At 39.1% G+C, this 12,889-nt stretch overlaps 1 protein-coding gene across 4 annotated transcripts in view; it reads left to right on the top strand.

Moving 5' to 3' along the window:
* Positions 1-7,987: 7,987 nt before the first annotated feature.
* ASPSCR1 (ASPSCR1 tether for SLC2A4, UBX domain containing) overlaps positions 7,988-12,889 on the top strand; it is an 84,523-nt gene continuing 79,621 nt past the window's right edge. Inside the window, exons 1-3 of one of the 4 annotated variants that reach the window (XM_063293277.1) lie at positions 7,988-8,101; positions 10,914-10,969; positions 12,150-12,264. In XM_063293277.1, coding sequence (XP_063149347.1) covers positions 12,223-12,264 — 42 coding nt within the window. In that variant the 5' untranslated portion in view covers positions 7,988-8,101; positions 10,914-10,969; positions 12,150-12,222. Of the gene's footprint in view, positions 8,102-8,161; positions 8,370-10,913; positions 10,970-12,149; positions 12,265-12,889 lie in introns of those variants that run through there. The other 3 variants (XM_063293276.1, XM_063293275.1, XM_063293279.1) reach the window with 3 other exon arrangements.

The following is a 12,889-nucleotide window of genomic DNA, read 5'->3' as shown; positions in this document are numbered from 1 at the left end:
TATTGGGCAGAAAAATGGCAGTACCCCCACAGAATCCTCAGTTCAGAGTACCATAAACACTCCAGACTGGAACTTGAAGGCAAGAGAGAGAAAGAGAAAGAATTCCTGCACACCAGAGCAAATCCTCATCCCCAAGCCCCAGTCCTATTCTGGTGCGGTGCAAGTATCTAAGGGGATATGGCTGGGAGGGAATAATCTCCCACAGCTCTCTAATTCTGATCTTATGCACACCAGCTCAGCCTACAATATATGAAGGAAGAGTGAATGGACTGAGAGGATACAGATGACAAAGAAGGTTGTGCTTAGATGGAGTTGATGAGACCCTCAGAAAGAGAAGTGAAGTTTAAAGAACAACATATAATTTAAGAATGGGGGTGTGGATATATTGGAAGCAAGGATGATTTGCATGGATATAAAGGTACGGGGTGTGAATGTCCTTTCCATTTCACTTATCTTCTGCCTCCAGTTATTTATTTATTTGGTTTGGCTTTACATAACCTTGCCTTGCTTACCCCAAAAGGGAATGATGGATAGATATGGATATATGTGGATGATTGGGAAAATCTATTGTTTTTAGGACTGGAAACAAGTATATGCCGAATTTGTATCTTTCTGCACTCTAATGGGGTACAAACTTTACATTAGCCAGAATGTACCTTTAATTTTAAATTGTGTATTTTTCTCTTTTGATGTTAAGCACCTTTACACATAGCTCAAGAGTAGCTCAAACAAGCTTTAATGAGCAGAAGTGTATGAAAAAGTATTGATTTTAAATATTGTGCGCTCTCTCTGTTCAACAACTACAGAGATGAAAGGAACTCAGTGAAGTTTACAGTTTAGTTTATTGATCTGTAGTAAAATATCTTGCATTAGGGTAGATGCCCAATAAGTCTTTTTTTAAACCTAAAAACCAAGAATCTTCTTCCATTTCTGTAGATAGGATGTTATAATGGGCATCTAAACCCCTCTGGTTTAAATTGGACCAGCCTAAAAAGATGTTACTTCTTGAGATCATGGAAGAAAGTATGCCTTTTCCATATTCAGAAGCCAGCCTCAATTCTCTAATACAGCTCTGATGCCCCTCAGGCCATCAAAGCAATAATTTCAGGTTGCCTAATTATAGGGCCAACCCCAAATGTGTGAAGTGTTGAGTTTCATTGTATAAATAGTTTAAAATAATTATATTTTCCAAAGTAAATTACTACCAAATATTGCCACAGTACCACAGATTCTGACAATACCATGACACAGAGGCACAGGAGACTTGTACAGGGTTGATGGAGTCCCTGAACTTATGCTGACTTCTTATTTAGTTGAGAGCTGTTCCACGAAAGTCAGAATTCCAAATATATTGCCCAATTCTAGTAGTTACTAATACCCAACTACTGTTTAAACCATTTGGTCTTTAAGAAACACATTATAAACAATCTTCATGTTCCTTCAGTTTGAAAGCTATCATGATAACCAGCTTCTGTATGCTTTATGATCTCAAACAGCCTCTCTGATGCTTTTCCAGTAAAGTCTAAAAATGCCCGTTCCAAACAATATCCTGTATCGTGGAGCCTTGCCTGAAAAAGACGCTTATCCCTTTTCTGAAGAAGTTTATAGTGTACATAGAGAAAGAAGCCAAGAATGTCTGTTAAGTGCATCTTTCTGGATTTCTGACCTGTGCAAGATGTAGGGCACAGATGAAGGGGAAACACTTTCCTGAGGCCTGTCTAGGCAGGTCTGTTAAACTCTTCTTGCATATAATATTTTGCTATCTTCCTCACAGGATGACCTCACATACTTTCCAGATTCTCAAGAACCACTCCAAAATACATTGTGCCACCTCAAATTACATATGCTGCTCATCTTATCCCCTGCTAAGTCTCTAGAATCCGCATGGCATCCATTCCTAACCATGATGATGTTAAAATGGTGAAATGTCAGATGCTCCTCCCTTTCATACTTGTGTCATGGTGTCACATGCAAGTAGATAAGCAGCAGAGTTTGCATCTCAATTAACATTTCATCACTTGCCTCCCCTTGCCCTCCCCCCCACTTTGGTGGCATACTCAATATATAGAAGTAACCAAAGAATATAAAACTAAGTTGAATCAAGTTGGGTATACTTCTGCTTGGTTGCTTTGGAGGGTTTTGTTTTGTTTTGTTTTTTTGCTTATTAAAGAAACCAAAAAAAATTATATTATCATGTGACATAGCATAAATAAAAATAAAAGTGTCAAATTTATTTTCCAAAGATAGATAGATAGATGATCTCAATTAACAACAGTAATAATACTATAGGTGATACAAACTTTATATTATAAAAGGAAGTGGGGAAGCCTGGAAATTAATTTTGTAAAAGAACTCTCAGGAAAATTTGAAGTTTGCTTGAAAATCCTTTATTCCTTTAATGGCACTGTTGTAAGCCTAATGTAAATGTATTTTTATAAGGGTATATACATAGAGAATCCATATTTCTTGATACTTTAATACACTTCAAATACTGGGAATATATCCAGAAAGAAATACTCCACTACAACAATCAGCAATTGCTCTTAAGCATGTCAACTATCCTATGAATTTCAGACCACGTATGGTAATATTACGACAAGGTCAAATCGTGTGAGTGAATGTCCCAAAATGCATCTCCAACCTCAAGATGATCATAAGCTATTATTGAATATTCTTTGGGATATCCAAAATACATACTGTACATATATATGTTGCGTTAATTTTAAGATAAGAAGATACTAATTGTATAGTTTTTAAAACATTGGCAAGACAAGGATGACAATTAACTGTAGTTCAACAATATCTGGAGAACTATAATTCACCCAGTTCAGCCCTCTGTTGTCTGCTGGCATTAATTCTTTAGGATTTCAGAAAAAAAGCCTTTTATGTCACATGCTACCTTCTTCTTTCTGCTGGAGATGTAACAGACCAACTATGACATCTTTTACAAGCAAAGTTTGGGTTTGAGTTATGGGTCATTTAGCTAAGTCTTTTGAGCTCTGATTTATGCTGATGAAGTTAAAAGAGAAGGGGGAGGTAGTCCAAAAACATTTTTTTTATTTGTGGAGAGAGGCAAAACAGTTGAGCTTTGCTTAGGGTAGGACATAAATGAAATTCAAGAGCTGTTTTTAAAGATCTATGGAAGAAGTGAGAATTGAAAAGTGTGTAGTCACCTCTTCCCTGATGCATGTATCCCTCTTTGCTGAACTGTAATGAGCTCCAGGTGGTAGTCCTTTCCCCTCCACCGTGCCCCGCTTCCAATTTTACCCAACTATTTCAAATTAGAAGTGGTGCTGGATATGAAATGTAACCTTCCACCTCTTTACAACAGTTCTGATTATTATATGCCTTTGGAAATTGGAGGCATTGCTTGAATCGTGCAACATGGATAATTGAGCTCAAGTTACTTCAAAGAGTGTTCTTCTTACAGAAGTAATACAGTTCTTATAAAGATGTGCCACTTTCAGACACAAAATGGAAAACAGCTGTATGCTTCAGAGAAGAACATGGGCCATCCCAGATTCAGAGTGGGTGAGGAAAAAGCTCTGGTTGTACAGCCTTTTTTTAAATACAAGCCAGTTGGTTCATGAACTGTGCCCTTTCAATTTATTAGAACTAATTATTTATTTTTCAGTATCTTCAAAAATGTAATTATGATAAATCCTTGTTCTGGCAAGTTTATAGGGATGATCTTTTAAAATTGTGGGTTGCCTCTGAACCACTCAAATACATTGTCTGAACTGGTCAAAGGGTAAAACGGTTCATTCTATTTCTACTTTTATACCGCATTGGGAGCTGAATTTTATTTCAACACTGGTAAGAGCACACATTATCCACTGACATATTGAGGGCTGTTTTAGTGCTACACCAAGCACTATGTAGTCTTGCTATACTATCCTGTAACCTTGCTGCTGCTGTGCTCAACTCCTGCCGGTAAAGGTGGCTACCTTACTCTACCAAACAGTTCATGTTCCTCCCTGCCTACTCTGACTAGCAGCAGCTCTCCAGGCCTTTCTCAGCCTAGCCATATTAAGTCCTTTAACTCAAGGAACAGGGAAATTCTGGCCCCTGAGCCTAATAGGGCCTACCAGCCCAATCCACTGGGACTAGGGTTAGGCCTTTCCACCTTCCCACCCGTCACTGCTGATACCTTGTTATTGCAGATTTAAAACATGTTCATGGATTCCAAATGCCTTAGTCTTAAAATTTAATACATAGCATATTTTAACTTAGCATGTTATATTTGCCATTAAAATCTTGAAAGTTTGATTAAGGGAGAGAGAATGTGTGTGTGTGTGTGTGTGTGTGTACACACACATACACACACAGTGGCTGGAAAGGGCTAGACTAAAAGACAGCACTGAGGCATTGATCATAGCAGCACAAGAACAGGCACTAAGCACCAGATCCATAGAAGCAGGGGTCTATCACACTAGGCAGGACCCAAGGTGCAGGCTGTGCAGAGGCCTCAGTCCAACACATAGTGGCAGGATGTAAGATGCAGGCAGGAACAGCATACACTGAACGACACAACCAAGTAGCTGGCATTGTGTACAGGACATCTGCACAGCATACGGGCAAGACCCTCCCAAGTCCAGATGGGAGATTCCACAGAAGGTCATGGAGAATAACAGGGCTAAGATCCTGTGGGACATTTAATGAAGGAATTTACACACTGGTTGGGGTCATACAATATACTATGCCAAGATCATCCAAAGACATTCATATGATGTGTGAATCCAGCCACTAATTTACTCAGGATTTGCTTCAGCATGGAAAAAAGTATGTATCCCATACTGGTTCATATTAAAATAAAATGTACTGGGAAGATCTGTAGCACATCAGAGAAAGTCCAAATTAATATTTTCATGTGAATATTTCTATCATCTTGATGGGAAAGAGAACAAAAAAAGAAGAGAGAGAGAAAGAAGAGTTGGAGAGACTAGACTACTGTTGACGTATTTCTCAATGTCTCTTATATCTTCAGATTGATAATATGTTGAATGCAGGGTTACCATCTCTCGGAGTTCGTTCCAGAGGCTCTGGATTTCAACTCTGTGTGGGTTCCAGCTTTTAGCCCCTTATACCTGGGCTGAACAGATGACACAAGGTAGGACGCTGCATGCTGTGGTGGTAGGAGAGAGACTCCTGCTGCATCATGTAACCCACAGCATGCTTATCAAACTATTTTTAACCACGAATATAGATTTTAGCCATGTATCCAACACTCTTTCACTCTTTTAAACAGGTGTTTTAAAAAAAGGCTGACCTAATTGTCAATGTGATAGCAGGGTTGCGCCATGAACAGGAGTCTCCTGTTGTGCACATAGACACTCCACTCAGCCCTTAGTTACAGAGTTCCTTCTTCCAGCACAAGGTCTTCAAGTCAGATCAAGGTGGAAATCTGGCAGGGAGGAAGCCAAGTTTGAAAGAAACAGACTCTCCTCTGCTGGTAAATCAGAATGGCAGAGTTTGCCAGCAGGACATGTTTGTGACACATGGACTATCCTTTTCTAGCTGTTGGCCAGATGAAAGTGGTAGTCCTGTTTCTACATAACTTTAATTTTTTATCCAGTCTTGATAAAATGTCTTGAGAACTGTAAATAAAGGGTAATATTCAATCTAAATATTATTACGTTATTAAAATAAATGTACAGTATAGCAATTCAACCTGGGTAATATAAACGGTAGCCAAAACTAAACAAATCCCATTATGGATTAAAATGTAAATCCAGTCAGTGAATGCAGTGATTCTACCATTATGTACTCCATAAACAATGGGAAAATATAACCTGTAGTGAAAAAGGTTTCCCCATCTAAAGGATCAAGGTAACACTAGAATTATATTAGACCACGGCTCTTTCCTAACTAGGTCAGACAAAGTGACAGGCAGGTACCTCCATGAACTCTATAAGCAGAACAAGACAGCAAGAATTCTCCCATGCTTGTGACATGGTTTGATGGTACTTTTTTGGATACATCTCAGTATCACCAACTAGGTCAAGGTTTTGTTGTTTATTCGTTCAGTCACTTCCGACTCTTTGTGACTTCATGGACCAGCCCACGCCAGAGCTTCCTGTTGGTCGTCAATACCCCCAGCTCCCCCAGGGACAAGTCCCTCACCTCTAGGATATCATCCATCTTGCCCTTGGTCGGCCCCTCTTCCTTTTGCCTTCCACTCTCCCTAGCATCAGCATCTTCTCCAGGGTGTCCTGTCTTCTCATTATGTAGCCAAAGTATTTCAGTTTTGCCTTTAATATCATTCCCTCAAGTAAGCAGTCTGGCTTTATTTCCTGGAGTATGGACTGGTTTGATCTTCTGGCAGTCCAAGGCACTCTCAGAATTTTCCTCCAACACCACAGTTCCAAAGTATCGATCTTCCTTCTCTCAGCCTTCCTTATGGTCCGGCTCTCGCAGCCATATGTTACTACGGGGAACACCATTGCTTTAACTATGCGGACCTTTGTTGTCAGTGTGATGTCTCTGCTCTTATCTATTTTATTGAGATTTGTCATTGCTCTTCTCCCAAGGATTAAACGTCTTCTGATTTCCTGACTACAGTCAGCATCTGCAGTAATCTTCACACCTAGAAATACAAAGTCTTTCACTGCTTCTACATTTTCTCCCTCTATTTGCCAGTTATCAATCAAGCTGGTTGCCATAATCGTGGTTTTTTTGAGGTTTAGCTGCAAGTCAGCTTTTGCACTTTCTTCTTTCACCTTCATCATAGGGCTCCTCACAAGACAGTAACCCTGATTAAGGCTTGGAAGACCCAGGTTCAGTTCGGTGACTTTGGCTAGTCACTATTCTCAGTTCAACCTACCCCATGGAGTTGTTGCTGTGCTAAAAAACGAAGAACGGAGTACTAAATATGCTGCCTTGCATGTGTGTGTGTGTATACACGCGCGCACACATACACGCACACACACAGAGAGTATACATTATTATAGGTAACTGGAAAATTTCCCCTAGATAAAATGTCTTAGCATATTGCTGCAGTATGAATGCTATACATAAAGTGGTATTTACGAGAGAACTTTGTAGTGGAAAGCGGTTCTAGAGGACGATGCAAAATATGTGGGGGAAAAAGACCACTTAAAAAAGGAAAAGCTTAAAGAGTTAGTTAATACTAGAGTGCAGTATGAACCAGACTTTCCAAGATAAATATGGAAGAACAGCTCTCTCTACATCTTGTGCTACTATTAAGCTTTAAAATAAACTTTTATTTTCACAATGCTTTAAAATGGCTGGCCTTACCACTTGTGAATATGCACTAACTTGTGAGGCTTCAATTACTGAATTAACCTAATTGTCTGGGTCTGCTCAACTTACTTACCAAGAAACTAATCTCACAGGCTGAATTTCCATGACACACTGTCCCAAACTAATGACTCGTATTTGAACTTAGAATGTTACACAAACCAACCAAAAATTACACCTTCCAACACCTTTTTTAAATGTCTACTAACAACTACCACTGCTACCACATCACAGAAGTAAGGCTGGTATTATGGCTTATCCACAGTAATATGAATAAGTGGATTCACCCAACACATTGATATGCTTTGTGTAACTCAGCCAATTGTGGTTTATGCAATAAGTCATGGCCCAATCAAGTATGGTTGAGTGCAGGGTATACCCAAACTTTTTTATTTTTTAATGAGCCTTCTATTCAGGATACCTACAACCCAGGCCAACTTATTACAGGTACAAGACGCTACTATTCCTTCCCTCCCCAAGTGGCCCATATAATCTTAGCACCTGCACCGGAGGTACAACTGCATTGCTGAAAAGCGTCCCAGACCGAGCAAGTTGAGATGCGAAAAAAGGCGGCAAACGCGAGCATACGGTGGGATGCCTCCATAAGCGTAGGAGGGCGAAAACTTCGTATTTTTCCAAAGGGCAGCCCAGCGTGAATGCTGGCAAAAAAAACCCCGTCTTGCTGGCGCCAAGAGATTCCTTCGACCAAGTTCTACTTGACAGAGAGGAGAATCAACAGAATAGGCTCAATCCTGTGGGAATAAGTCTTGAAGCAGGGCGGCCCGACGTTGAAGCCGCGCCCCCTCGCCGTGGCCATTCGGCTTGGTTGCGGAAGAACCTGGTGCCTGCAGGGGGCGGAGGCGGGGGAAGCCGCACTGGTGGAAAGCTGGTTTGAATTAGGAGGAGGAGGAAGAGGAGGAGGAGAGAGAGATAAAGATGTCGGCGGCCGGCGGAGGGGGCACTTCCGCCGTGTCGGTGTTGGCCCCGAACGGGAGGCGAGTGACGGTGCGAGTAGGCCCAAGCACCGCGCTGATCCAGGTGGGTTTGGCCTGGGGACTGGAAAGTCGGGGGGTTGCGTCCGCTCTGATTGGCCCCGGTCTGGAAAGAAGGTGAGCAGGCTGGTTGTGATTGGATCTGCGGACAGGTCGTTGCTCACAATTGCTCTCGGGGCCGCAGAGTTTCGTTGTGGGGAAGGCAAGAAGCGTAGGGTGTCCAAGTGGAGAGCTAGGCCTTTGAGGAAGGGAAGGGATATGTGCTACCTAGGTGAGGAGCGTGTTTTCTTCCGTGCTTCTCTGGAAAAGGGGGTCCCGTGAAACACTGCCTTTTCCTGTGAATTCTCACCATTCTGGTTGTCTCTAGTGAGGAACAGAAGTGTATTCTTTGCAGTAAAACGAACTGTATTTGGTGGGGGCTTGCCTTAGTAAGTTTATTGGGACTGTAATTTGGGGGGGCTACCCTGATAATTGTAGGTACTGTAGTAGTTGGGTTTTCACGATCCATTCAGCCACAGATTAGCCAGTCACAATTTAACCTATGAACCCAGCTTGTATAATTACTATATGGTTCAGAGTGTTATGTGAATCCAGAAAATTGAGAGAATTGAAAAAAACCGCAGTTTAATTAACTATTGTTAAGTGTGTTCTGTCTAAAGGAGAAGGAACTGAAGAGGGATTACCTGTATAAGTGACTAAATCAGAAATTGGGAGATTTGAGAGCTTTAGGATCCATTGTACTTTTTACTATAATTTTAAAACCATATTAAAATTGCTATGCTTGCATGAAATGCTTTCCTAATCTACTGATGTTTTACTTAAATCTATTTTTCTGGGTTCAAGCTGGCTTTGCATAAGCATGATATAAACTAAAACGGTGAGTTTGTCCTTCAGTATGTTCACATCCAGAGGCTGCTAGTTTTTCTTTCAAACTTCCTTCGTTTCAGCAGTCTAATTTAGTGGTGGGATTATTTTCAGACAGTTAATGGATCTTCATAGATCTACTGAATATCCCTTACGAATCCTAATTTATATTCTGCCCACTACTGCACTTGACACAGAGACTAGATCATCACTTTAAGAGATTATGCATCATGCTAAGCCTCGGTTTTTAACCATGACTTGTAAATTAAGCTGCAGATTCACATATTGTGCTTAGTGATATACCATGGCTGATAACCCATAGTTCTCATCACAATTTAGTACAGAAAGTCAAACTAAAGAAACCACTTAGTGTGATGTGTGAACCTTGACAGGGTGAAAGTCTGTTGCTGTGTTGACATGATACATTAAGCCAAAAAATCCAGTTAATGAGAATACACACTGAAATGGCAAGCATTACAGATTCTGGGTTTGAATGATCATGGTTAAAGAGTCCTGCACCGGGGAAGGGGGGGTTGTCTTCGTGTGGACATGGCTAATGCCTTTTGAGTGAGGTACGTGTAAATGAAAGAGTTAAAAGTCATTAAATGGAGATAAAAGTTCCTCTATTTCACATAATTTAAGACTTCTATAGCTGTGTTTCCATGCCATGCTGAGCCAAAAGCAATAATTTAATTTAGGATTTGTTTTTAGCTGTTGTTGATATTACTTTTTTTTTGTTTAAGCCTGTTTTTATTCTCTTCTGAACTTCTCTGGGAGGAAGAGCAGTATAGAAATAAAATAAATACATGTTCTCATTAACCCTTTTCTTTGGCTCAATGTCATGCAAAGAAACTTTGATTAGATACTCTCTTCATACAGACTAGTTTTGCACTTGTGCTAAGCCATATTTTACTTAACTATGGCTTACCTGATAAGTATGTGACAAGATTGACAATCACACCAAGGTTCACATATTATGCTAAGCTAAAACAAAATAAACTATAGTATGTCTGTGTGTCATGTATGAACATAAACATTGTGTATAGCAAGTTTGTATCATACAAGTTTCTTTATTTTCTATAGCTGGTAATAAGTTGAGCTGTACTTCTGATAGCTATGTGAACATATTCACAACATTTTGTTAGCAGCAGTGTGAAAGTGGCTTGATACTGCCTTCTTCCAGATTTTTTTTTAAATTTTCAAGTTCAGCTTACAGGAACATGTCTCCTTTCTAAATATTAACCAAATCTGACCTTGCTTGATTATTTTTGAGATCAGATAGATGCTGCCTATACTTCTATTTATCACGTTTATAATTTATAATAATCTTTCTGAGGTATTGCCTAGAAACACAAGGCCATTAGGTTTCCCCTAAATTTGTCCCCACAGCTATAAGCCTGTGACATACAGTATATTGGGCAGAAAACAAGCATGTGAGTTATATTCAATGGGGACTTGAATCAGGGTATTTTGATCAAAGTTCAACACAACAACTATTGGCTCTCAGCATAATCTATTTTGGCACTTGTTATACCCATGATTCAATGAATATGTTTTGTCCAGAGCTAATATAACAGGGACCCACTTTCTGTGGAAAGTGTTGCAATCCATGAGCAGCTAATATGATCCCAAAATGCATTTGTGTTGATCTAAGTTATGAGGAAAAAAGGTGTTCTTCCATATGTAGATGTGAATTTGAATTCCTTCTTGACATATAAGTGGAGAGAAAGTAAATCTGCTTTAATGTTGTGTGTGCCAATCCAAATTAACTTTCTGTATATTTTTTTTTTCCTTCAGGTCTTGGAAGAAGTTTGTAGAAAGCAGAATTTTAGTCCCAATGAGTATGATTTGAAGTGAGTCTTACTGCTTTATTACTTGGGTGCAGCTTGGTTTTATCTCTTTTTTTGCCATTATTTTACAGGAAAAAAGCATCTTGAGAGAGTTTATAGTAATAGTCCAGAGAGAGTTTATAGTTATAGTCCAAAGATAATCTTTTTTGTTATCTGATTCTGAATGATCATGTCTTCTAGACTGATTTTTGACAGAAGTTAACCATTCACCAATGTATCAAGTCTACTGTACTGTAATGGAATCTCATATCCCCCCTCTTTCTACTTACAGTAAGATGAACACTTTCTAGCAGGGGAGGCCCATCAGTGCCTTAATAACCGGGATAGTAATTTGGGTATAAACTTACAGTTCTATGTTATCTCTAAATTTAAGATTACTGGAAAGTTTGATTGCATGTTAGGCGAAGGGCTGTTCTTTATTTATATAGAAATATATTTTTATATTTTTATACCAATATGATTTATATATTATTTATATATTCCCCATATTGGGCTAGGTTATGTTTCTCTCATCTACCTTTGATTTTATGAGGAAGAGTAAGTGGCCTTTGTGTATATTTGCAAATTTAATGGGTCCCAGCTGCAGAAAAACCTCTGGCAATAGTTTGTACCTTGCTTTCCTCCTGGCTGGTATTCCAGACAACTTTATTTTGGTTCCTGAGTTGTTAAAATACACACCCATGTAAATTCAGTCCTTTCCCCATTCTTAAAAAGTGATCAGTGGGCATATTCCCACGCACAAATAGCTTTAATCTTTAGCTTCACTCTGTTGTCCCTGGGTTTAGATGACACACTGAATCCAATTAGAATTTGGCTTAGCATACTGTGTAAACACACTCATTGATTGGGTTCAGACGTTGTTATAAGCCATGGCTTGCCTAAACATGGCTTGTTGAATAAGCCTCATGCAGAGTTGATCCATAAACCATGGTGAAGAAAACCTCAGTGAGTGGCTTCATGCAATGAAACAAGTCAAAACAAAACAAACTAAGTTATGGCTTTGTGCAATATGTAAATCCAGCCTTTCTAACTAACTTCCATTTTAATCATTGTTTCCCGAAATAACAGCTTAGCCTTCTAGTGTAATTATTGATAAATCTATTTTATAACAGAAAATATATTGAAAAACCATCTGATGCAGATTCAGTGCAAAAATTTATTATTGGGCATGTATGTGTTGCAGATTTCAGAGGACAGTGCTGGATCTTTCTCTGCAATGGAGATTTGCCAACCTACCCAACAATGCCAAACTGGAGATGGTGCCAATCTCTCGTAATAGAATAGGAATTGAAAATACAGTATGTGCTTTTCACTATATGATGACTTTATTTTTATTTACTGCCAAGATCTTTGTAGATTTTTCTTAGAGGATGATACATTCCCCCCTTTTCAGGGATCCCTGTCTACCTTATGGTAAAGACATATATGAATATACTTTATTTAAATGAAATGTTATGCCTCTTAAAAGGCTGTATAAAAGCATTCTTTAACCTCTCCAGAATATATTAATTTACTTTTCCTTTTTACTTCCCTTCCCTCTTTCTCCTTTTATCAGTACAGTTTTTTAAATGGAGGAAAGGAAAAAGAAAGGAATGGAGATAACATAGCAATAGCAGGATTTCAGTTTTTTAAAGTAGCATTCTACTGTGCTTCAAGTATGCCATGTTTTTATACAATCTGGAAACAAGCATGTGTTGTTTCTGCCAGTAGGTGGTATTAACAAACCTGGCTGGTTCCATTGTAGTCAGCTTATGTGGAAATTAGATACTCTGGCTGGTTCTTGTGTTAATAAACCAGAGTTTGAAATCATACTTTGCCTTGGCTTCAAACTTTGATTTATCTGGGAAGGAGCAAGTTAGAACTCTTGATTATCACTTTTAAAAAATGATCTGTCCTGACTTATTAATGAGAGAAGCCAATTAA

Source organism: Candoia aspera, chromosome 2, assembly GCF_035149785.1.
Source record: "Candoia aspera isolate rCanAsp1 chromosome 2, rCanAsp1.hap2, whole genome shotgun sequence".
NCBI lineage: Eukaryota > Metazoa > Chordata > Lepidosauria > Squamata > Boidae > Candoia > Candoia aspera.
Note: the sequence above shows the minus strand (reverse complement) of the source record. Positions and strands in the feature narration are given on the sequence as shown.